At 37.8% G+C, this 24,700-nt stretch overlaps 1 protein-coding gene across 1 annotated transcript in view; it reads left to right on the top strand.

Moving 5' to 3' along the window:
• Positions 1-8,613: 8,613 nt before the first annotated feature.
• NYAP2 (neuronal tyrosine-phosphorylated phosphoinositide-3-kinase adaptor 2) overlaps positions 8,614-24,700 on the top strand; it is a 256,629-nt gene continuing 240,542 nt past the window's right edge. Inside the window, exon 1 of the mRNA XM_024124654.2 lies at positions 8,614-8,834. Coding sequence (XP_023980422.2) covers positions 8,614-8,834 — 221 coding nt within the window. The remainder of the gene's footprint in view (positions 8,835-24,700) is intronic.

Below are 24,700 nucleotides of genomic sequence, written 5' to 3' on the forward strand. Positions count from 1 at the left end.
AAATTATTCAATTTCTTCCCTGCTGGACCTAGAAGGAGAGGGGCTGTGTGTTCATCCCCACCCATTAGCTATGCCTTCTTTTCTCTGAATGTCGATTTAAGGAAGCAAGCACCTGTCTTCTGCCACCGCATCTTCCTAGCAAACTTTAAAGGCCATTTTATCTGATAGGAAGAACATCAAGAATGCTCTGATCTCTAGTGATGAAGAATCTGGGAGTGGACACTTTTCCCATCCAGGTACAAGGCACTTTAATTGAAGAAAAACTGAGCTGAGCTACAAGTCTATTTCTTATGGTGCTGGATTACTCCTACAGAACTGCCCTGAGATCAGCCGCGGGAGAGGGCTCTGACAGACACAAGTCACCTTCTGAATATTGCACTTAGCTGTCCCTGGGGACTTAAATTTTGGTATGTATCTCCTTTTTCAGATTCTCTAAGCATGCTAATTGAATCCAGCACTAAATAGATCAAGCAATCTGGTTATGAAATGGAATGGATTTTAGCTGGGAATACTTAATGCTGAAGTTTGCATGTCTTATTAGGTGGAGCAGAAAGAAAGGCACAGAGAAGGCAACCAGGGCTTTAATGAGCCTCAGGCTATTTTGTACCCTCTTACCCACTTAGTTATATTACCACAGAAATGGTTAAACTAGATTTTCATTGGTGAAATAAGCTATGTTGAATTATTAAAAGCACTGAAAATATTTTCCCGGGTATTAATTAGCATTCACGTGGTGCATGCTAGAGCTATTTATCTGCTATTCCATACCATAAATATTTTACAACAGCCTCTTAACACATTTGTGTCAGCCCAGTTTTGTGTTCTAAAAGAAAGAAAAAAAGAAAGAAAGAAAGAAAGAAAGAAAGAAGAGAGAAAGAAAGAAAGAAAGAAAGAAAGATAAGAAAAGGCACAGTACCAAATAATAAAAATCCAAACTATCAGACATACACCAAAGCTGAAACTGCTTCTTCCTAACTGATTAGACATAAACCTCTTTGAGAATTATATGTTTTAATACCACGTAATATCAGAAATTTCACTATTCTCATCACAATAAATATTTTCTATAGAACTTTAGGTGGACTTGTTTTACTTGGGACACACACTTATTTTGTTGGGGTGTCTCCAACTCTAATTTTTCCAACTATTGGCAAATGTTAAATACAAGAAATGTAGGTATTCCCTATCTGGGAGAACTGTTACTATGATAATATTGTGCATTATCATTAGGAAAATTTAAAGTTGTTTTAGTATCATAGAACTGGAATATTTTTCTAAATATAGTCCAAAAATAAGAAAACCCAGTGGAACAGCTTCCACATATAGTTTTGGTCATTTTAACATGCAAGAATTTATAACCAAGTAGTGTGGATTAATGACTGTAGAACATAAGGGGAAATTAACTTCTCTCCTAATTCTTCACATTTTAGACAATGCTCCAACTTATTTTCTATATAGTCAAGTGGTAAACAAATTAATATGAGAAAATGTGAGCCACAAATGCCAAATTGTTTCCCCCCCTGTGGAAAGAACAACATTTGTTTGCCAACTCATCAAAGGAAGGGACTCTGTGAAGGACATTGACAGTTTAGAAAATCAGTAAAAACAGACCTGAGGAAAAAATACTAAAACTTCACAAGGAACTACAGAGAAGCCCAAGGACTTGGAACATCTGTAAAGTTTAGAGAGAGAAGTGTAAAAATCCTAGAGACAGGAAGGTTGGCTATTGTTTAAAAAAATAAATGTCATCACTTCCCAATTCAATTAGATGGTTTCTATTGTAGCTCTAGTCAGCAATTATTATACTGACTATATGTACTTTGCAAATACTGCCTTGTAAGTATCTGGAAACATTTGGCCAAAGGCTCAGAAAAGTACCTCAGCTATTGACATTTTGTGTGAGTCCCTAATATTAGTGAAATATGCAGTCTTTTTAGACCATGGGCAAATAGCACCATGACAACCTAGAAGTTTGGGGGAAATATCTGATTTATGGTGCTCTCCATTAACATGATCTATGCCCATGTTAACCATTTTGGGAGGGGAGATAGTGGAGAAAAACTCACTACAAAGTAATCTGCTTTCTGAGAAAAAAAGCAATCAGTATCTTTGTAGTCACTTCAACAAGCTGTCTTGGTTTTAACTCTAACATTTCCCATTTTGGGCAGAACAACTGCATTTTAATGACAGTGGAATGAAAAAATAAGTATGATCATTTGTGGGGTTGAGGGTAGGATTTCAAGCATAATCAAAGTGAATTACAGGACGTATTTTTGACACATTATAAGATTTGATCAGAAAAACAATTTTGACACGGTTTGCATGGGTTATGGAGTGAAGCCAGGCAATCTACTCTTGATTTGGTCCTGCGTGAAGTCAGCAAATTTTAGGTATTAATTTGCATACATATTTTACATATGTATATGAAGCCTGATTATTTAAGTACTTATTTTTTCAAATTGATTTGAGTACATGTGAAAAATGTAAAAGATCTTTTTCTCTTGCTGAACAAAAAATATAGTCAAAATTGCCTTGGGAAACTTTTATTTGGATGAATAGATACTACTGGGCAAAATAGGATTCTCTATCTCAGAGAAGATGCAATGATTGGAGTGGGAGGGAAAATCAAATTTTAATAACTCAAATTCAAATAACTTCCTCACAGTGTTAAGACAGCTGTGGTTTGAAAACCTAAGAAACAAATAAGGGGTGGGCACTAGAAAACTTTCCCATATGCAGATAAAGAGAAAAACATAAATGTGAAATGAAAGCAAAATGTCTCAGCTTTCCACCATGAAATTTATTCCCTTGTATGTATTTGTTTTTTCCTGGTTAACACAAATAGCATTACAATAGTGGTACAAAATAAACTCTATCTTATTCTAGCTACAACATTATCATATGGGGTTAACTGTGACCTAAAATTTAAGAAGCTTCTTACAGAACTTTAAGAATTGGGGAGCAGTTCTCTCCCAAACATATGCTTTTTCTTCCTCTACCTCTCAGTGTATGTGGAAAATACCTGAATTAGTAGAGTTTTCACAGCTTTATATCTTTGAAAACCAAAGTTTTAGAAGGAGAACAGCTCCATTTCAGAAATTCTGAGTAAACACTTTAAGAAGAGAAAAAAGAACCAGCACTCATGAGGGCCAGTGGACTAATTCACTAAGGTGATGCTGTTATACTAGAACTCGGCTTTGGGTAAATGGCGATAAATGGCCCACAGGAAGATTCTGCCTGAGAAGTCAGTGTACACGTCCACTGGAGCCAGAGTGGTTGATGTCACAATGCATGAAATTACACTAAAGGAGGAATCTGTTCTGACTTATAAGAAAAGAAAAATTCTTTAACATATATGAGAAGATGGCATGCTTGATATTTACCTGACTCTTTTTGTACCTTTTTTTGGTCAAAAACAGCCTATAATTAATCAAAAGCCCTCTAGGCTATGGGGGAACCCAATCCTGACACCAGTTAGTGCCACATTAAATATCCTCTGGTAAATTGAGACCATACAAAATTTATTTCTTAATTTACAAAGGGAATAACCCATGTAGGTGTACGATCTTAAAGTTTTTGCATATACTTATATCTCAGGAATGTACCTCAATTTTTTTTGGCTTTAACACTTAAAGTTATGTGGTGTCTCAGCTTCTTGAGTTCCTTGGATGCAAGCAGTGGCTACAGAGAGAGCAAAAAGGGCAATTTTTTATGTGTCTAGGGATTCCATTTGGAGAGCCTTATGTATATTTTCTGCTCTGCATATATATGTAATAGATAGTTTTACTTCAGTGGAAATAAATGTAAAGTGATGTAGTTATTTTCAATTCTAGGCTCAGCATTGGTAAGGTAGATGATGATTTTACACAAAAGAAAATAAGGAAATGATTAACTCAAATAAAAGATAAAATGCTTAATGTCTTAAATACGACCTGAATCCTACCAGTTTAACTTGGTGCATTTTAGCTGAGTCGAGTGAAATTTCAAATTTTGAGAAGTCTCACAATATTATACCAAGTAATCTTTATAAAGGGTGTGGTCAATAGGAAATAAATAACAAACGTGAAAGAATAAAATAAAATAAAGCTGAGCAATTAACCACCCAGTTGTATTTAAACCAACATCTGTAGCTTTTATTAGAATGGAATGATTCTACAGTAGTCCAAAAATTAAACAAAAGCAGTCTCTTATAAATGCAGAATACAGCAATACAGGAAAGGCGTAAAGTGAAGACTTGAAGTTATCTGTGATTTGTACGGGAATTCTGATCTCCACTATCTTAGATGCTTTCCCAGGAGAGTCCCTGACACAAATTTTAAATGTTGACCGTAACTTCCAAGGAAAAGAACACATACACAAAAATCTTCTGTTATTGGAATCAACGCCTTGCAGTCCAAAGAAAATATATCTGCTTTGTGGGTGAAGACAATGGATGCCAGCTTTCAGCCAGTGCTCTAGGGGGGGCTAAAATGTCTAATTTGTTTTCAGTAAAAATGGCTGCAGACACATAGTTCAAATAAAAGGGATGGCTGGAGAAATGCAAAAGTTCCCTTCCATCTCACCCGCTCTGTCACAAATGTCCTATGCAATAATTTGTGATCTACTATGGTACACTCATTAATTAATTAATTAATTAATCGCAATATATCTAAAGATGCTACCTGAAGGAAGTTGCCCATTTGTTTCTTAACTATGTTCTTTTATGATGCCAACTTTGGAATTAGGTGCTGCAAACAAGCTTTTATAAAATGCTTGCATACAAGATTGTCGTTCAAGGGCTAGAAATGATCTTGATTTAATATCCAATAATCAAAATGCAGCCAAATATTTAGTGATAAGGAATGTATCTGATTCAATATCTGTCTTAGCCATAAATATAAATTTCTGAAGGGCAGATTTAAGATCATACTTGTCTCTGGGTTCTCACTGCCTGGGAATGGTAGAAGTTGTAATGATATAAGTACTTATACAAGACTCAACTTTTCTTCAGTGAGGCCAGGAATCTATTCATTCATAGTCCAGTTACCTGAGAAACATCCTTGGGCTTGGAAGGGTGGAGTCCAAGTGTTTGAGAGATGGGATGCGCATCTTGGTTCACATGTCCCAAAGCCCTTATTTTCTAGTTTTGAAAAATGGGGCAGAATGGATAAGTGGTTTAACATGCATTGAATTAGTGAACAAATCTGTTAACCATTTTCATGGCCTCTAGTTGAATACCCGTGATTAAGGAAGTTGAACAATAAACATTCTACTCTATTATGTTTCAAAGTAAAACTATGCTTATCGAGGAGTGACTACAAACCGTAATCGTCACCACAGTTAAGAATTGTGAAAATCATCTAATAGTAATGTTAGTGACTAATAACTATGGTCACATTTATTGAACAATTACATACATTTTCTAACCGAATCCTCACAAGAGCGTAAACATGATTTTAAAACTGTTGAGACTGAAGCTTAAAGAGGTTGACTAACTTGCACAAAGTCATAGATCTAGGGGTGCTTTAGTTTAGGATTTTTAGGCCATTATGGTCAACTCCCCAACTGTATGCCCTTCAAGACTGCCTCACTTTCCCCCTACATTACAAACTACCTTTTACTTGTGGACAAGGAAGCAAAAAAGTATGATACTTAGACATTGGTAGGGCCCAAATCTATTCTTTATTTTTATTTTTGAAGACTAGATATAATAGTTAAAAAGTGTTCTTTGTTCATCCTCAAAAATGGTGAACATAACCATGACAAACTAGTGAATGCCAACATTGCCAAATGAACCCGTGCCCTTGTCACACTGTATTGTGAATATTTATTTATTGTGTTCTTTCACTGCAGTGTGAACGTCTAGAGGGACACAATGCTGCCTTTATCAGTGCCTAGTTCATAATATGTGCTCAAGAAATACTTGCATAAATAAATGATTGTAGAAACAATTATCCTCTAGAATTGGATGACAAAAGCATGTTCACCAACATCCAATTTTCATTGCTCTGAAGTTTTACCAGATTTTATGGTTGATTTTCATCCCCCAAATTTTCATCTCAACTTAAAAAATCTTATAATATGACTCTCCATGGTATACATATTTTATGATTTATTATTTAATATTTTATCAGAACAAACATAATTTAAAGTTCAGGAACTTTGAAAGACCACTTAGGAAGATAATCAATTTTCAGAGGTACACAATTAACCTTGCTAATATTTGGAATATATAAACTGTGTGAAGAATCACTGGTGTCATCCGGATGGGGAGGAAAACTTAAGGGAAGAAATAAAAGTCTTCGGGTAATGCCTTACGCAGTGGGAAATAGACAATTTGGCTCCAGGGCAGCGTGGGAGTGATCATCTTCCTTCCTGAGGCATTCTCTCTAGAATCCTTGTAACACTGACTTGGCTTGCTTAACTATGGTAGAATTAATTTCCATAAGGTTATGCAGATCTTTTTTTACCTAATCACACCTAGTGCTGTAGTCTTTGGTAGAAGTGAATTCCCAATAATACTAATGCTTTAGCTGTTTGAGAATCATGTTGCATTTCCCCCCCAAATTACAATCATTTGTAGCAGCAATTTTTTATTCCTATGTGTGTTCACCACTTCAGCATCTAATCTGATAGGCTGATAATGAAATACAATTTATTGCGTTAGATAGTTAGAATTAAAAGTCCATTTCATTTGCCAGCCCATTATGGCTTGAAACCAAACCAAACATAAGAAAACAGCATAACAGAAAATCATGAGTCAACAAACCACTCATCTATGTAGTTTCAACAATTTCTTACAGATTGAGGAATAAATCCTTAAATTCAGACTGGGCTTCAAGTAACATATGGATTGACTGGCAGCTGAAATGCTAATAAACTCTGATAAGAACTGAAGTTTCCATAGCTACGGTCCAGGTTATGGAACATGATTATTCTTATAAAAAAATCAGAATGAAAATGATTTGTAATAGTAAAAATGAAGGTCTAGGACTTCTACATTAAAAAGCTGGGCTGATATTTTAAAAATATATATCTTTCTGAGCCTTTTGAAGAAAGTAGAAGATGTAAAGGTAATTTATAATTTTTAAATTGCCAGTGTTTTCTTCTTTTTAATTGATTTTGCTTTGCCACAGTGAATATGCAATTGAGGACAATAAGCGTTATTAAGCTAGATGGGTAAAATACTTACTCTTGTACGTAATTAATTAAACTTCAGTTCTACTTTTGATTGATTAAAACAATTTTTCTATCCCCGACTTCATTTATTTCTATGATTCTTTGGATTCCTCTACTTTAAGGCATGCTGACTTTTATAGCCTGCTGGTTATTTATCCACCCATCCATCTATACATATATACACATTTTACATTATTATTCCTGCCAATAATATTAGCTAACTTTATTATGTATACTCTTACTATTGTTGAACTTTATGCTAAGTTCTCCACAGTCATCACCTCTCATAATCTTCACATCAGCAGGAGGTGGGTGTTGTTATTTCCAGCATTTTATAGGTGAGCTTTGAAAGTCCTATGTTCCTGTTTTTGTTTTGATTTGACTTTGGCTTTCAGTATTCTTTTCTGTGGCTCAGGTTTTTAAACCTCATGTAGCAAGGATCATCATAATTGCCACTGCTTGAATTACCAGACTGGTAGGGATTAACGTGGTCCTGGTGACCTGTGATATTTGAGTTACAGCACGAAGCCATTACGGAGCACCATTTTGGAAAATAGCGGAGGGTCAAAAAGAGATTATTTCTAAGACAAATGTTATTAGAAATGTGTATTTCCTTGATTACTGCTATATTTTGCATGAATTATTCAGAGTCATAAATCTTAATTTTAAATTGCAAAGAAAACACACAATAAGAAAGTTCATTCCAGGACTTCCCTGGTAGTGCAGTGGTTAAGAATCCGCCTGCCAATGCAGGGGACACGGGTTCGAGTCCTGGTTTGGGAAGATCCCACGTGCCGCGGAGCAACTAAGCCCGTGCGCCACAACTACTGAACCTGCGCTCTAGATCCTGCGAGCCACAGCTATGAAGCCCGCACGCCTAGAGCCAGTGTTCCGCAACAAGAGAAACCCGCGCAAAGCAGTGAAGAAAGCCCATGCGTGGCTAAGACACAGTGCAGCCAAATTAAATAAATAAATAAGTAAATCTATTTTAAAAAAATGTTCATTCCAAATAATTACATCATTTTATTTGAAATTGAACAGAAATGTCTTTGTAGTAATCAGAAAAAAATGAACCTTGGTTCTACTGTGTCTTATTAGTATATGGACACATTTTTGAGAAGCAAAATCATGACTCTGTTTACATAAACTTACGTTTTTCTTCCCCCAGATATTTGCACCCTCACATCACCTTTCAGCGCGAGAGCTTTAGCCTTTGATTTGCTACTTTTGGTGCTTTGAAGAAGTGTTTGCTACCCAGGCAACATTCATTTAATATTAACTTTAAATACTCTGACTGTAATTTCTAATGAGACATTTTCTCCAAGTAGATCCCGCTATGATCATTGGAGTTTGGCGCTGACAAGATGTTAAGAGAATAAGCAGCACCTTGCTTTTATCCACATCTTTGATGAAGGTAAAATGTGTTCTCACCCCACAGGAAGTGTTCCTTTTCACATGAAATCCTCCAGGATGATGAGTTCTAATCCTGAGGAAGACCCTCTGGACACATTTCTCCAGTATATTGAGGATATGGGGATGAAGGCCTATGACGGATTGGTTATTCAGAATGCATCAGACATTGCTCGAGAAAATGATCGCTTGAGAAATGAAACAAACCTGGCCTACTTGAAGGAAAAGAATGAAAAACGCCGAAGACAAGAAGAAGCAATAAAACGGTAAGTATAAATGAAAGTGTTCTGAGTTTTGCTCACCTCAGGGTATGTGTGAGTTCTGCAGAGGCTGTGATTTTGTCACCTGGTCAAGAAGGGGTTTGTCAGAGTTAGACTTGAGGAGACAAAGTGAAAATGTCTTCTCAACTATGATGAAAACACAACGCACCCTACTGACAGGACGCTTACCTTAGTTAGCAAAAGTTGTTTACTCGTGTGTCGTGAGTATGGAGACGCAGACGGGGTGGGGAAAGAATTCAGTTTCCTCTAAATAAAAGTTCATACTGAACAATCTCTCATTAAAAGGTTAAGGGAACACACACTTTAATATTTAATGAAAATCCCCATATTTAATGGTCTTTGTATCATCCTTAGAAGAGAGTTACCATCTTCCTAGATTATGAAAAGACTTGTCAATAATTAGAGTTATGTGAGTTTCTGAAGTGGAATACTCAGTGTGTGCCCTCTGTGTAGAATTCTGTGGCTATTACATCTCTTGTCTGGTACTAAGTGCCCCCGGTTTGTTGAAATGAAATGACTTTTATGCTGCAAAAGCCTACCTGCTACAAGCAAATGAGCCCCGATTACAGCCTCCAAATGGAGGCTAAGTTCCCTAGCATGCTGAGACCAAAGTAAGGATACACATCTTTTGATTTTTCCAAAAAATGTTTCAATATTTTCTGAGTGTATGTGTTGCAGAGTTACAGGTAGAGATATATGTTTGATGGAGTCCTATTTCTTCAATGGAGTCCATTTACTAAGTGCAAAGAGACAGAATTTAAGAAATTAATCCATCAATTGCCTGGATAACCGAATGGTAATAGTAAGCTATTTTGATAGTCAGTTGGTGGATTTTTCATCTAATCTGGAATTAATCCATTTGCTTACTCTCTGTGAACATTATGATATGAAGGAAAAGAACATATTCTTTTAAGGTAAACTATTGATTCTCATAAAGAAGCTAGGTAAGGATGCACTATTCCAATCATTTAATGGCAAACAACTCTGTATGAGAGGGTGGGAAGGAAGAGAGGGAAAGAGCGTGAGAGATTTGGAAATTTTGTACAAGATTAGTTGAAAGAGTGTAATCTTTTTTCTCCAGACTATTCAAATGGAAATCTATTCTATTACCAGGTATATAAAGATTCGTAAAATGGCATGCTTGATAAACATGTTCATAATTGCAGATGTTATTTTGAGATATGTTATTTTTTATTTCTACCTAATTTTAGTTGGTATCACAGGTTCCTTTCTAGGATGCACTAAGTGCCCTTTCTTAGAACAACTTTTTTTTTTTTCTGCTAAGTACCTCTGATGAACTTTTTTTTTTAACCAAGATGTATTTTTTTAATACATTTATTTATTTTATTGATTTATTTTTGGCTGCATTGGGTCTTCGGGCAAGCAGGAGCTACTCTTCTTTGCGGCGCCCACGGGCTTCTCATTGCTGTGGCTTCTCTCGTTACGGAGCTCTGGCTCTAGAACACAGGCTCAGTAGTTGTGGCATGTGGGCTTAGTTGCTCTGAGGCATTTGGGATCTTCCCAGACCAGGGGTCGAACCCATGTCCCTTGCATTGGCAGGCAGATTCTTAACCACTGCACCACCAGGGAAGCCCTGAACTTCTATACGTATGTAAACATTTTAATTTACTTTTGTGAGTCTAAGGTTTCTGAAACTCAGAACAAAAAGGTTATCCTACGTGATTTCTAAAATAACTTCATCTCTAAAATCTAAAGTTTCCCAATCTTGCCATTAAACATAATTCACTCTTTTCTCTAAGCATAGAGACAGAATTGTTTGCTGAATAGTTCTATTAGATTGTACAGAGCAACCCAGGGTGCTTATCACTGTATTATTAGCTTCTGTGTTTCATCAACAACCTCAGAAAGTTTCTATCTAAAGATCCATAGATATTAAGAAAGTAAAAATGACTCATTTGAAGTGGTCAAGTGTTCAAAGGGGCATAACCAACAATTCCAAGAAGTCAAAAGTCCTGGGGACAGGGGCTGGAATTTAGGTAGGTGGAGACACAGCAAAAGCCTGACACTGCATAGTAAATGAGGTCCAGGAAATTCAGTTAAGTAAACTTTGTGTTAGTTCCTGCTACATTAGCAAAGCAATATTTTCTAGAATTATATTACAAGCCATAAACATAAAGATAGTTCAGATCACACATTGAATTGAAAAAGTCCCAAACGGTCTGGACAATTTTGCTTCCACATCACACTGTCAACACAATATAAAACTGTAGTCTAGCCCTGCTTAAGAAAAGAGTAAGGGCAGGGGAAGTCACCCACCCTGTGTGTGGGGGGGCGGGGGGTGGGGGGTGTATGTTTAATCAATGTCGATGTCTTGTTTGAAACCGTTCTTCTGAGTATGAGTGTTCTTTCTTGTATCAAATAAGTAAAGATTCAAAGAGGGGAGAAAAAAAGGTACTTGTCAGCTTTATTTTTTAATAAATTTATTTATTTGTTTATTGGCTGTGTTGCGTCTTCGTTTTTGGCTGTGTTGGGTCTTCGTTGCTGCGTGTGGGCTTTCTCTAGTTGCAGAGAGTGGGGGTCACTCTTCGTTGTGGTGCGCGGGTTTCTCATTGTGGTGAGCCCGGGACCCAGGCACGCGGGCCTCAGAAGTTGTGGCACACTGGCTCAGTAGTTGTGGCTCTGGGCTCTAGAGCACAGGCTGAGTAGTTACGGTGCATGGGCCCAGTTGCTCCATGGCATGTGGGATGTGGGATCTTGCTGGCGGCCCAGGGCTCGAACCCATGTCCCTTGCATTGGCAGGCAGATTCTTAACCACTGTGCCCCCAGGAGAGTGGGGGTCACTCTTCGTTGTGGTGCGCGGGTTTCTCATTGTGGTGAGCACGGGACCCAGGCACGCGGGCCTCAGAAGTTGTGGCACACTGGCTCAGTAGTTGTGGCTCTGGGCTCTAGAGCACAGGCTGAGTAGTTACGGTGCATGGGCCTAGTTGCTCCATGGCATGTGGGATGTGGGATCTTGCTGGACCAGGGCTCGAACCCATGTCCCTTGCATTGGCAGGCAGATTCTTAACCACTGTGCCCCCAGGGAAATCCCTACCTGTCAGTTTTAAATTAGCAGTTTATCTTTCTATAATTAGATTAGGAGGAAAACGAAGAAGCCACTGGTAGCAGGAGGAAGCAAGAGCCTTCTGGGATCTGCCATTTGATGAGATAGATGTTCAGTTACTGTGCACTTTCATTGTTTCCATGGCAGAACATAAGCCAGAGATGTGGGAGTAGGTATGCCTGAAGCCAGCTTACCCTTAAGGTTCCATAGCAATGTTGTTTGTAAGGCTGTTGTTGCCACAGTAGTTGGTGTTACCCACAGGAGAGTTATAAATGTGTGTACTTTATGTCACAGTGACCTAGTGACGGTGGCATTTTAGATGATGAGCTATTACGAATTTGTCAGGTGATGTGGGTAGAGTTGAAGAATAAACCAACTTCCCAGGCATGGGGACACCAACTAGAGGTCAACAGACTGCCAGGTCATAGTAAAGTGAGCTGATGTTCAAGTTGAATTCTGCTCTGTGTAGAATTCTGTGGCTATTACATCTCTTGTCTGGTACTAAGTGCCCCCGGTTTGTTGAAATGAAATGACTTTTATGCTGCAAAAGCCTACCTGCTACAAGCAAATGAGCCCCGATTACAGCCTCCAAATGGAGGCTAAGTTCCCTAGCATGCTGAGACCAAAGTAAGGATACACATCTTTTGATTTTTCCAAAAAATGTTTCAATATTTTCTGAGTGTATGTGTTGCAGAGTTACAGGTAGAGATATATGTTTGATGGAGTCCTATTTCTTCAATGGAGTCCATTTACTAAGTGCAAAGAGACAGAATTTAAGAAATTAATCCATCAATTGCCTGGATAACCGAATGGTAATAGTAAGCTATTTTGATAGTCAGTTGGTGGATTTTTCATCTAATCTGGAATTAATCCATTTGCTTACTCTCTGTGAACATTATGATATGAAGGAAAAGAACATATTCTTTTAAGGTAAACTATTGATTCTCATAAAGAAGCTAGGTAAGGATGCACTATTCCAATCATTTAATGGCAAACAACTCTGTATGAGAGGGTGGGAAGGAAGAGAGGGAAAGAGCGTGAGAGATTTGGAAATTTTGTACAAGATTAGTTGAAAGAGTGTAATCTTTTTTCTCCGGACTATTCAAATGGAAATCTATTCTATTACCAGGTATATAAAGATTCGTAAAATGGCATGCTTGATAAACATGTTCATAATTGCAGATGTTATTTTGAGATATGTTATTTTTTATTTCTACCTAATTTTAGTTGGTATCACAGGTTCCTTTCTAGGATGCACTAAGTGCCCTTTCTTAGAACAACTTTTTTTTTTTTTCTGCTAAGTACCTCTGATGAACTTTTTTTTTTAACCAAGATGTATTTTTTTAATACATTTATTTATTTTATTGATTTATTTTTGGCTGCATTGGGTCTTCGGGCAAGCAGGAGCTACTCTTCTTTGCGGCGCCCACGGGCTTCTCATTGCTGTGGCTTCTCTCGTTACGGAGCTCTGGCTCTAGAACACAGGCTCAGTAGTTGTGGCATGTGGGCTTAGTTGCTCTGAGGCATTTGGGATCTTCCCAGACCAGGGGTCGAACCCATGTCCCTTGCATTGGCAGGCAGATTCTTAACCACTGCACCACCAGGGAAGCCCTGAACTTCTATACGTATGTAAACATTTTAATTTACTTTTGTGAGTCTAAGGTTTCTGAAACTCAGAACAAAAAGGTTATCCTACGTGATTTCTAAAATAACTTCATCTCTAAAATCTAAAGTTTCCCAATCTTGCCATTAAACATAATTCACTCTTTTCTCTAAGCATAGAGACAGAATTGTTTGCTGAATAGTTCTATTAGATTGTACAGAGCAACCCAGGGTGCTTATCACTGTATTATTAGCTTCTGTGTTTCATCAACAACCTCAGAAAGTTTCTATCTAAAGATCCATAGATATTAAGAAAGTAAAAATGACTCATTTGAAGTGGTCAAGTGTTCAAAGGGGCATAACCAACAATTCCAAGAAGTCAAAAGTCCTGGGGACAGGGGCTGGAATTTAGGTAGGTGGAGACACAGCAAAAGCCTGACACTGCATAGTAAATGAGGTCCAGGAAATTCAGTTAAGTAAACTTTGTGTTAGTTCCTGCTACATTAGCAAAGCAATATTTTCTAGAATTATATTACAAGCCATAAACATAAAGATAGTTCAGATCACACATTGAATTGAAAAAGTCCCAAACGGTCTGGACAATTTTGCTTCCACATCACACTGTCAACACAATATAAAACTGTAGTCTAGCCCTGCTTAAGAAAAGAGTAAGGGCAGGGGAAGTCACCCACCCTGTGTGTGGGGGGGCGGGGGGTGGGGGGTGTATGTTTAATCAATGTCGATGTCTTGTTTGAAACCGTTCTTCTGAGTATGAGTGTTCTTTCTTGTATCAAATAAGTAAAGATTCAAAGAGGGGAGGAAAAAAGGTACTTGTCAGCTTTATTTTTTAATAAACTTATTTATTTGTTTTTTGGCTGTGTTGGGTCTTCGTTGCTGCGTGTGGGCTTTCTCTAGTTGCAGAGAGTGGGGGTCACTCTTCGTTGTGGTGCGCGGGTTTCTCATTGTGGTGAGCACGGGACCCAGGCACGCGGGCCTCAGAAGTTGTGGCACACTGGCTCAGTAGTTGTGGCTCTGGGCTCTAGAGCACAGGCTGAGTAGTTACGGTGCATGGGCCTAGTTGCTCCATGGCATGTGGGATGTGGGATCTTGCTGGACCAGGGCTCGAACCCATGTCCCTTGCATTGGCAGGCAGATTCTTAACCACTGTGCCCCCAGGGAAATCCCTACCTGTCAGTTTTAAATTAGCAGTTTATCTTTCTATAATTAGATTAGGAGGAAAACGAAGAAGCCACTGGTAGCAGGAGGAAGCAAGAGCCTTCTGGGATCTGCCATTTGATGAGATAGATGTTCAGTTACTGTGCACTTTCATTGTTTCCATGGCAGAACATAAGCCAGAGATGTGGGAGTAGGTATGCCTGAAGCCAGCTTACCCTTAAGGTTCCATAGCAATGTTGTTTGTAAGGCTGTTGTTGCCACAGTAGTTGGTGTTACCCACAGGAGAGTTATAAATGTGTGTACTTTATGTCACAGTGACCTAGTGACGGTGGCATTTTAGATGATGAGCTATTACGAATTTGTCAGGTGATGTGGGTAGAGTTGAAGAATAAACCAACTTCCCAGGCATGGGGACACCAACTAGAGGTCAACAGACTGCCAGGTCATAGTAAAGTGAGCTGATGTTCAAGTTGAATTCTGACCCCACCCATGAAATAAAGGGTCAGGCATAGAGGCTTTAATCCTGGAAGCAAGAAATAATGCTGAACCAGTGAGCTAGACAGGGCATCTCTCACCTGAGGTCAAGGTGATTAGAGACAAAGAGCAAACAATGCACACAATATGTGACATGGTTGCTGATGTTCAAGTTACAATGTAAGTTTCATGAGAAGAATGACTATTTGTATATACAGTTCTTAGAACAGAATCTGAAGCCAACTTATTGTTCAATAAACAGCTTGCTGTTAAGTGTATTCATTCATTGGTGAAATATTTATTGAAACCTTACTGAGTGCCAGGAAATGTTCTAGACCTTTATGAGACAGCAGTGAACAGAACAAAGCTCCTGGTTATAAAATAACTATATTCTGAGAGAAGGGTGAAAGAGAGGCAACATGAAAGAAATAAGTATAAATAAATATATATGATAGGTGGTAATAAATTTTTACACTGTAAAATAAAGCAGGGTGAGGGCAATAAGAATAGAGGCCAGGGAAGACCTCTGAAATCCGACAACATCTGAGCAGAGACATTAGACATTAGGAGCCTGTCGCCAGAGACAGGAGCCACATGGCTGTCTGGGGAAGAGAATTCTCGACAGAGGAAACAGCAAGTTTGACGTGTTCCAAGAAGAGAAGGGGTCGTGTAGTGACCAAGCAAAGATTGGAAGGGGTGCAAGTTCGACTAGTAGTGGGGCCACCAGGTAATGTAGAGCATTATAAGTTCATGTTTTACTCTAAAAGAAAAAAAAAATATTCATTGAAGATTTCTTAAGCAGAGGTATGGCATGCCCTAACTGCCCTTTTTATCAAGGACTACTCTGTTTCTATGTGTTGAATAGATGGACAGGGCATAGTTGGATGCAGGGAATTCAGAGAGAAAGCTTTTGCAGTAATTCAAGTGAGAGATGATGGTAGTTTGGACCAGGGTGGTACTAGTAAATGTGGCATAAAATGCTAAAATTTGGGTCACCAGTACAATTTTCTAATTGATGAGACGTAGAAGTTGAATAAGAGAAAGGAATTGAAGATGGCTCTCAAGTTTGTTTCGTTGCTGTTCTGGTTCTGTTGTTGTTATGTTATGTTTCGTTTTTCCTGAAACAACTAGAAGAATGCTGCTTCCACTTAATGAAATGGTAAAGACTAAAACAGGAGTAAATTTAGTTTAAATGGTGGGGGAATGGGAGTTCAGCTTTCATAAGCCAGTGCTGGGAGCCCTTTTAGATATTCAAGTGGAGAATTCTGGATAGGCAGTCGGATCCAGGGCTCATGGTGGAGATCAAAACTGGAGGTTTTAATATGAGAGTCATAGATTTTTTACAATCATGAGCCTAGTTAAGGATCCCCAGGACCTAAAATTAGATAGAGAGGATAAAAGCACACAGGACTGTTCCTTGGGACACCTAATTGTTTACATGACAGGAACAGTAGAAGAATCCAGTAAGAACAGCTAGTGGGATAGGAGAAGAATCACCAAGGCGGGTGTTGCCTCAGAGTGAAATGACAAAAGTGATTAAAGAAGAGAGAGAGATTTTACTGGTAGATCAAATATATTGAATCCTGAGGACAGAACAATGCCTTTTACTACATTGGTGTTGTTGACAAGAACAGTTTTGGTGGAGGTCTGGGGACAAAACGCAGTGGAGTCATGTTCACAAGAGGATGCGAAAAGAGGAATTGAAACAAGGAAGGGAGGAATAGAGAACTATTTTAGGAACTTTCGAGGTTAAACAAAATTCACAAATATGGAGAGTAATTGAAGGGGGAAGAGAGGTCTATAGTGTTCTGTTTTTTCTGGTTTTTCCCTTTAAGCAGAGAGAAAACTAGCTTATCTGAAATGCTGATATGAAAGATTACAGTAGAAAGGGAAAAGTTAACGACTTAGGAGAGGGAAGGAAAAATTACTGTGATTATGTCCTTGAGTAGGTGGGAAAGGATGGGATCTCAAGTACTTAAGATAGAAGTGTTCAGCCACGATGAACAGGAGACTGAGTGATGAATGAACGGATGACGAATTCTGTATGACGGCCTCATACCTGGCTCCTCAAACACCATTTTATTATTGTGCCGTAGGTACCACACATGCTAGGAACTGAAAGGCGTGGTATGTATCTTGCTATCAGTAACTCCTCCCCACTCTTTCCTACACTCTTTCCCCCAAATGTTTTCTGGAATCCTAATTTAAAGTGCAAATATCTTTGGAAGAGAAAAAATACTAGTAAAATCTCCGAAATTTTGAGACTTCTCAGATGACTTTCTTTTTTGTTTATTTGTTGTTGTTGTTGTTGTTTATTGAAGTATAGTTGATTTACAATGTTTCAGGTGTACAGCAAAGTGAATATATATATATAATTTTTCAGATTCTTTTCCTTTATACATTATTACAAAATATTGAATATAGTTCTCTGTGCTCTACAGTAGGTCCTTGTTGTTTATCTGTTTTATATATAGTAGTGTGTATCTGTTAATCCCGAATTCCTAATTTATCCCTCCCCTCCTTTCCCCTTTAGCAGCTATAAGTTTGTTTTCAGTCTGTGAGTCTGTTCCTGTTTTGTAAATAAGTTCATTTGTATCATTGTTTTTTAGATTCCACATATAAGTGATATCATAGGACATTTATCTTTCTCTGTCTGGTTTACTTCACTTAGTATTATGATCTCTAGGTCCATCCATGTTGCCCAGATGACTTTCTTTTACAAAAGCAGGGCCCATGCACAGTGTGAGGACATACATAGAAGTCTCTGGATGTTGTCGTGGGAAGAGTTGGAGAGAGAAACATGAAAGGAGCCAAAAATGTCATGATTGGGCAGCAGGAGGAGACTAAAGTCCTCCCAGACTTTGGGTGGGGCTAGCTGCAGATATCTCAAGTTATTCCATCTCAGTACCCGTTGAAATGTTCAAATTTAATTTTTATTTTCTTCATATGGTGACCAGTATTCTGGGATTCTAACAATTTAAAAATAAAATAAATTTTAAATATTATATAGAATATTTTCACAGTACATTTTTAGAATCGTTTCAACAATGTTCCTAATAGGAAGTGTATTTTTAAAATTTTTGAAAATTCCCTAGCAAGATTCTGGTCACACAGGAATTCTGAGGTTCCAGAGATGGCGACCAAAGCAGAATACCCACTTCTAAATTTCACACATAATCTAATACTTTTAACATGCAATTTATGTCAAGTTGTAGAGAAAATTCAACATGACATTAATGAACACAGTCTAATCAATTAAAATTCTTTATCACGTCTGCTGAATGCCTTCTTTAATATATACTATGATTTAATATATAGGATATAAATGCTGAAAAATCTAAAGATGGAGCATGTTTGACCTTGAAAAGGCATTGATGATAATTCTCTGTGAAATATGCCAGTTGCAATTTCAGAAATGTGCAGACTGCCAGGGATTGCTTGAAAAATGGAAACAGGATTTCATATGATTGACCTTTTAGATCACATATGTGCTGAAATGCCTTTTGTGTTGAAGCTGGGAAGCTTAAAACACTGAGCTCTTTGAAAAGGAATACCCTCATCACATTCGCAGTGTTCTAAGTCACTTAAGCTTTCTGAGCCCAATTCCTTATTTTTAAACTAACTTGAGTCCTTTGTCACTACTAACTTTCTTGTACCTTCACTTCCATTTCTCAAATGGGATTTTACTGAAAAGTCTTATTGGGCGAAACATTTCAAATAAATAAAAAGTGATACTGTTTGTTAGTACTTTTCTTAACAGCTCCAAATAACATTTGGTGAGAAAGAAAGAGAGATAGACTCAAAGGCGAAAAGTTAATGGAGAATGAAAAAATATTTCAGTAGCTCACCATTTCTGCTATTTTAAATTCTAATGGTTTTCTGCAGGCACTGTTAAATGAGATTTTATTTTTTATTAAAAAGCGTATTAGAAAACAAACATGCAAAACCTACAGTTTCAAACGAGTGAGATCACTTGAGATGGGTTACAAAACCCTAGTTTGTCATGTGTGTGGGTGAAGAGGGGTGTTTAAGACACAGAGATGATAGGTATATCGAACCATTGACACACATAGGCACTAGCCATTAAGAAGGAGACAACTGACCAATGAGAACAGTCTGGTTACAAACAACCTGTAAGGCAGTACCTGTGTGTACCTGTGAACATAAGTCTGCTTTGGGGATTCACTCTTTACGGGAAACATCTAGTTTAGGACATCCAGTAAGGATATTCACTGAGGAAGAGGGGCAATAAAAGATCATCTGGTATACCAAACGATGCATGCTTAAGTTTGAGGCTTCCTTCCCTTCATGTGAATTTTTCTACCTGGATTCTGGAGCTAGTCCCTGCATTGTCTCATTTTACTATTAGCCACAGTATTTTGAAAACAGCATAGGACATATCCCTTAAATAAAAAGCAACAAGAAAATGTGTTCCCAGTACATGCCTTTCTGAGTATTTTTTCTATTGTAGAAAGGGGTTGAATTTTTTTTTTTTCTAATAAAACAAATGCTACATTAGTGAAATTCTCCCAAACACTGCAAGTCCGGAAGACAGCTCTGGACTTTAGCAAAGTGGTTCTGACACAAAGGACTACTTAAGCTGATTAAGAATGTCTCTATTCCCTGTGGATGCCCTCAAGGGATCTATATGAGGTTATATTTCCTGTTTAAAAGTGACAGTCAGAAATGGAATTAGATTAGTTACAGCTCCTTTAAAAAAATACATGCATTTGTATATTAGGATATATACTTGGAAGTTATTTAAATTTGAAGGTTTCAGTATCTCTGTTAGTCAAAGAGAAACAAAGCACCAGGAAAGTTCATCCTTTAGACGATACAGAAAAAAAAAGTAAAAATTAAAAAAAAAAATTGCTTTCCCTTTACTAAAGCATTGTTACTTAAAAAGCAAATGATTCTGATACCAAAGTTTAGAATTGGTTAATAGTTTAAATAATTACCCAAAGACATAATTACATTGAGAGCTCTTATTAGAGAAATGTTAACAGTTACATAAATCCTATTTAGATAGTTATGGCTTCTGGAATCATACTCATGATTTGTGACAGACTTTATGGAACTAGGGAGCATTTACTGAAGTACATTTTAGCGAGCGATATATCCGTTCAGTGCAACGTGAATAGCTACTTTGGTCACGAATAGGTAATCTCACTGGGTTTGATTTAATTGCAGGTATGTAGAAAAATGAGATGCTCTATTTGTGTATGAAAATGGACGTTCATTTTGTTCAGGTGAAGTGAGGACCGTTAAATGAAACAGGGTTCAGAAACTTTCAGAAATACTCTACAGCTAGCTTAGAATATTTAGAAATACTCTACAGCCAGCTCTATCTCCTACGCTTAGAGCATAGGGAACAAACCCCCAAAGCCCTCAGCCATACTCCTATCTAGAATGAAACCCAAATCTGCAGCATGTCAGGGTCTTGCTGGAATGAATCGGCTGATCTGATCTGATGTGAATTTCTGACCTAATTTTGCTGTAGGACTCAGGGCTCAGGCAGAGGAAACAAGGTTAATGTGTTGATAAGGGGGTGAGATTAAACAGCAGAGAGTATCTTAATAACCCTCTCTAATTTCAGCTTCCTCTTGTGTTTGTGATTAATTCCAATCACTTTTCTATTAATCATTTCAGAGGACCACAAGCTGCTTTGCTTATTTTGTTGTTGTTGCTGAAATTGTGCATCCAGATTTCTTTTTTCAAAGCTAAATAAGATATCCAGACATTGGAGTAATTTTCATTAGAATACCAAATGCATGGGGAGATTTTTATTCATAGGACCATATGATTAGAGGAGAGAATTCAATAATTTGCCTTGTTCATCCCTCACTGCTCTATATTGAGCCAGAAGCCAGATCTACGAGGCTGATCCTAAATGAATTGATATATTTAAAATGTTCTATTTTTTTTCAGTGCTGGAGGGGAAAGTTAATATTAATGAGCACATATCTAATGATACCACTTATGCTCATTAATATTAACTTTCTCCACTTAGCCTAAGGACACCACGTTTGTCCATTTTGGCTGTTGTGCCAGTTCACTTTATAAGTCAAAATGGTGTCTGTCCTGCTGGGCTCCTGTTTTCAGTAAGGGTCACCACAGTCTTAAGAGGATTTATACAAACATCAGCATTCATCTATTTACAATTCACATTACATCTATATTTGTAATAGATGTGATTTTAGGTTTTTCACTCCATCACCTGTCAAGGCAATTAGAGGTCACATTAAGAGGGACCTTTAATGGCTCGTGTTAAGGTAAGCCTTTATTCTGCTCACATACCTTTTTGAGAGCTATTTATACTTCTGGTTGTTTCAACTTTAACTACATCTGGCACCTAGCACTCACTTTACATTTTAAGAAGCTCCGTGTCTATTCTGTATCTGAAATAAATAGACAGATGTTGGCAAGAGGAGGGGCTTTTTAGAACACAGTCCCGCGTGAGACTGTCAGTCAGCCTGAGAATTAAGCTCTTCTTACGCTGAGGAAATCACAGCAAGGGTGGACCTTCCAAACATCCAAACCTGTGGCGACCTGAATCATTGAAAAGAAACCCATTGGAAAATTTAAGGTACTCTTTCTTTCAGAAGTAGTGTTAAATATTTATAGATGGTTGTAGATTAATGAGGCAATAGTTTTCAGTCTAGGGCTCTTTCTTCATCCTCTTCAGCCTATCAGAGGATATTCTCAGTCTTTAAGTAAAGCATGGCCTTTGGAAAAGGTTTAAAAACCCAGGTAAGGAAAAGAAATTAGTATTGAGCAAGGATACGAGTGAGGGGATTTTTTTTTTTAGCTACTAAAAATGCAATATAGCTTAGAGAACATGTCTAATGTAACAAATGATATGGCTAGAGCAGAGGCTGAGCATGTTAATAAAATAGCTTGAAGGCTTCTGTCCAACTTTGACATAGCCTGAAGAAAACATCTTCATTATAAATGTATGGATCACCTTGAAATTAACTTTAATCATGAATTGATAGGCAGAAAATCAAGCCCCTCTCCCAAAATGAATCTCTGCATGAAACACGTGCCTCTAGAGTTATTCTCAATAACATTCATATTTGGAAATACAGGACAGAATATTCATGTCCATGCTAGAATATGAATATAACTAGCCTGCCAGGAAGCAGAGGGAGAAAAGAATTTTTTTTAAATAAAAGCACTTTCATTAAGATGTACAAGGAAGCTGTTTTAAAAATAAAAATACCAGCATTTAAAATCCATTATTTTAACTAGTAAATTGCATTTTAGTCTTTGATTTGGGACTAAGTATACCACTCAGCATATCCTGATGTTTGAATAAGAAATGAAGTGGTTCAGCAGTGAAGAAGAGCTTCACCAAGAAGACATGTTAATTTTCTATTAGGGTGATGTTTATATGTGTTGCATGGATATTTTGTTTCTATATAAAGTTTTCCATTAAGCATTTATTGAACATGTATTATAGGTCAGGCATAGTTCTAGGTGCTTGGGATAAAGCAGTGAACAAAACAGTAAAATAAATAAATAAATAACTAAAAGCTTTCCCTCATGGGATTTACAATCTGGTGTGGGTGGGGTGAGGAAGACAGACAATAAGCAAGTAGAGTAGAGAGCAAGTTAAAATGTAACACGTTCTATGAAGAAAATGAAATCAGGGCGTTGGGGTCAGGGGTTTGGAAAGAGTACAAAGGTATACAGGTGGGTCAGGAAAAGACGCACTACGGATGTCACATTTGAGGAAGGGCCTGAAGTAAGTGAGGGAAGAAGCCGTGTGGATCTCCGGGGTGACAGATTTCTAGGAAGAAGGAACATCCAGAGAAGAGGTCCTAGAGGGGAGCATTCCTGACATGTTGGGAGGAGACATAAGGAGGTCAGAGTGGCTGGAGAAAAGCAAGCAAGGGGTTAGAAGGTCAGGTCAGAAGTAACGGGGTCCGATCTTGTCGGGCCACGGGCCACGGGGTCACTGTCAAGATTTTGGCTTCCACTCATTTGAGATGAGAATTTTTTGTAGGGTTTGGGGAGAAAGAATGCCATAATCTGACTCCTCTAATACAAAGGAGGATCATTCTGGCTGCTCTGTGGGGTAGAAGCAGGAACATCGGTTGGGAGGCTGTAGAAACCATCACGAGAAGGACAGATGGTGGCATGGACCAGAGCAGCAGCGCTGGACGGGGGGAGAAGTGGTGGAATTGGAGGTACATTTTGAAGGTAGAGTTGATGGAATTTGGTGACAGATTGGATGTGGGGTGTGAGAGCAATATAAAAGATGACATTCCCATTAGCTGGGATGGTGAAGACAGCAGGAAAAGGGGTTTTGGTGAGAAAGGTTTGGGGCATATTGAGGTGTCTATTAGGCTTTTAATGATTTGTTGGTATCTGTAAGAATTTCGTGTTTCTTTTTTGATACTTTGTGGGTATGAGATTGAAGAATTGTATAGAAATTTGGAATACTTTTTCTTTAGGGTGTACAGTATAATTTATTCGATCCTTTCCACATGATAGAGCTTTAGATTGTTAACATTTTTTTTTTTTACTATTCCAGATAATGCTATAAAAAACATTCTTTTCAAACTATCTTTTGCACGTTTAGAACTATTTTCGTAGGCTAGTACCTTAGAAATATAACTGCTAGATCACAGGGTTGGAGCTAAATTGCCCTCCTGGCATGCAGGACAGACACACAAAATTCAAAGTTGTACACACACATATTTAATTTTGAGGAAAGATGATTTTTAATGTTTATTCAGCAAAGGGCAAGCATGTAGCTTAACCAGAGCACATGAACAATTGCCTGGAGGTCTCTGCCTTTGTGCGGAGTTAGTGGAGTTAAGTGATCTTGATTTTAAGAACTATGTGATCCGTGCTCTCAGGTGCTTTCCAGTTGGGGCAGAGATAACCATCCTAGTGCTATAATCTAAGAAGCAAGATGAAAGGCAGATGTAGGCATGCAGAATACTTGACATTTTTAAAAAGGAGAAATGCTCTAACAATGGGTAGATTCAATTATTAGCGTTGGTCATGTTCATTTATGACCCTTTTGGCAGTGTTGGAGACGTAGATAATTAGTTTGTTAATTTACGCACATTGGACAGTTTTCCTGTCCTGGGGTATTTTAATAAACCTGTGGATTATCACCCTATTGTAAGATGGAAATTTAGAGTAACAGTGTGTGTGTGGGTACAGGAGGGGATAACTGAGTAGTGGGAAAATCCTAGTCCCTGCACAGAAGGTGGGATTGGTTTATACCACTTCTTAGCTTTAGTGAGACCCATAAAGGGGTCCTTAATTCTTAAAGTGAAGTTTACTCATTTGTTAATTAGAAATAATAATATTCCTTTTGTTGTATTGTTAAGAGTAATAAAGATACGACACACGTGGAACAACCAGTGGAGTAGCCACCATATCATGGTAGCTGCCATTATTGTTGGTAGTATTATTATTATTATTATTATTATCATTACTATCATTGCTTTTACTGTCATCATTATTACCTTCATCTTCATCACATAATGTAGCTACGTTAATAATGACATATGGC

This window comes from Physeter macrocephalus, chromosome 2 (genome assembly GCF_002837175.3).
Source record: "Physeter macrocephalus isolate SW-GA chromosome 2, ASM283717v5, whole genome shotgun sequence".
Lineage (NCBI taxonomy): Eukaryota > Metazoa > Chordata > Mammalia > Artiodactyla > Physeteridae > Physeter > Physeter macrocephalus.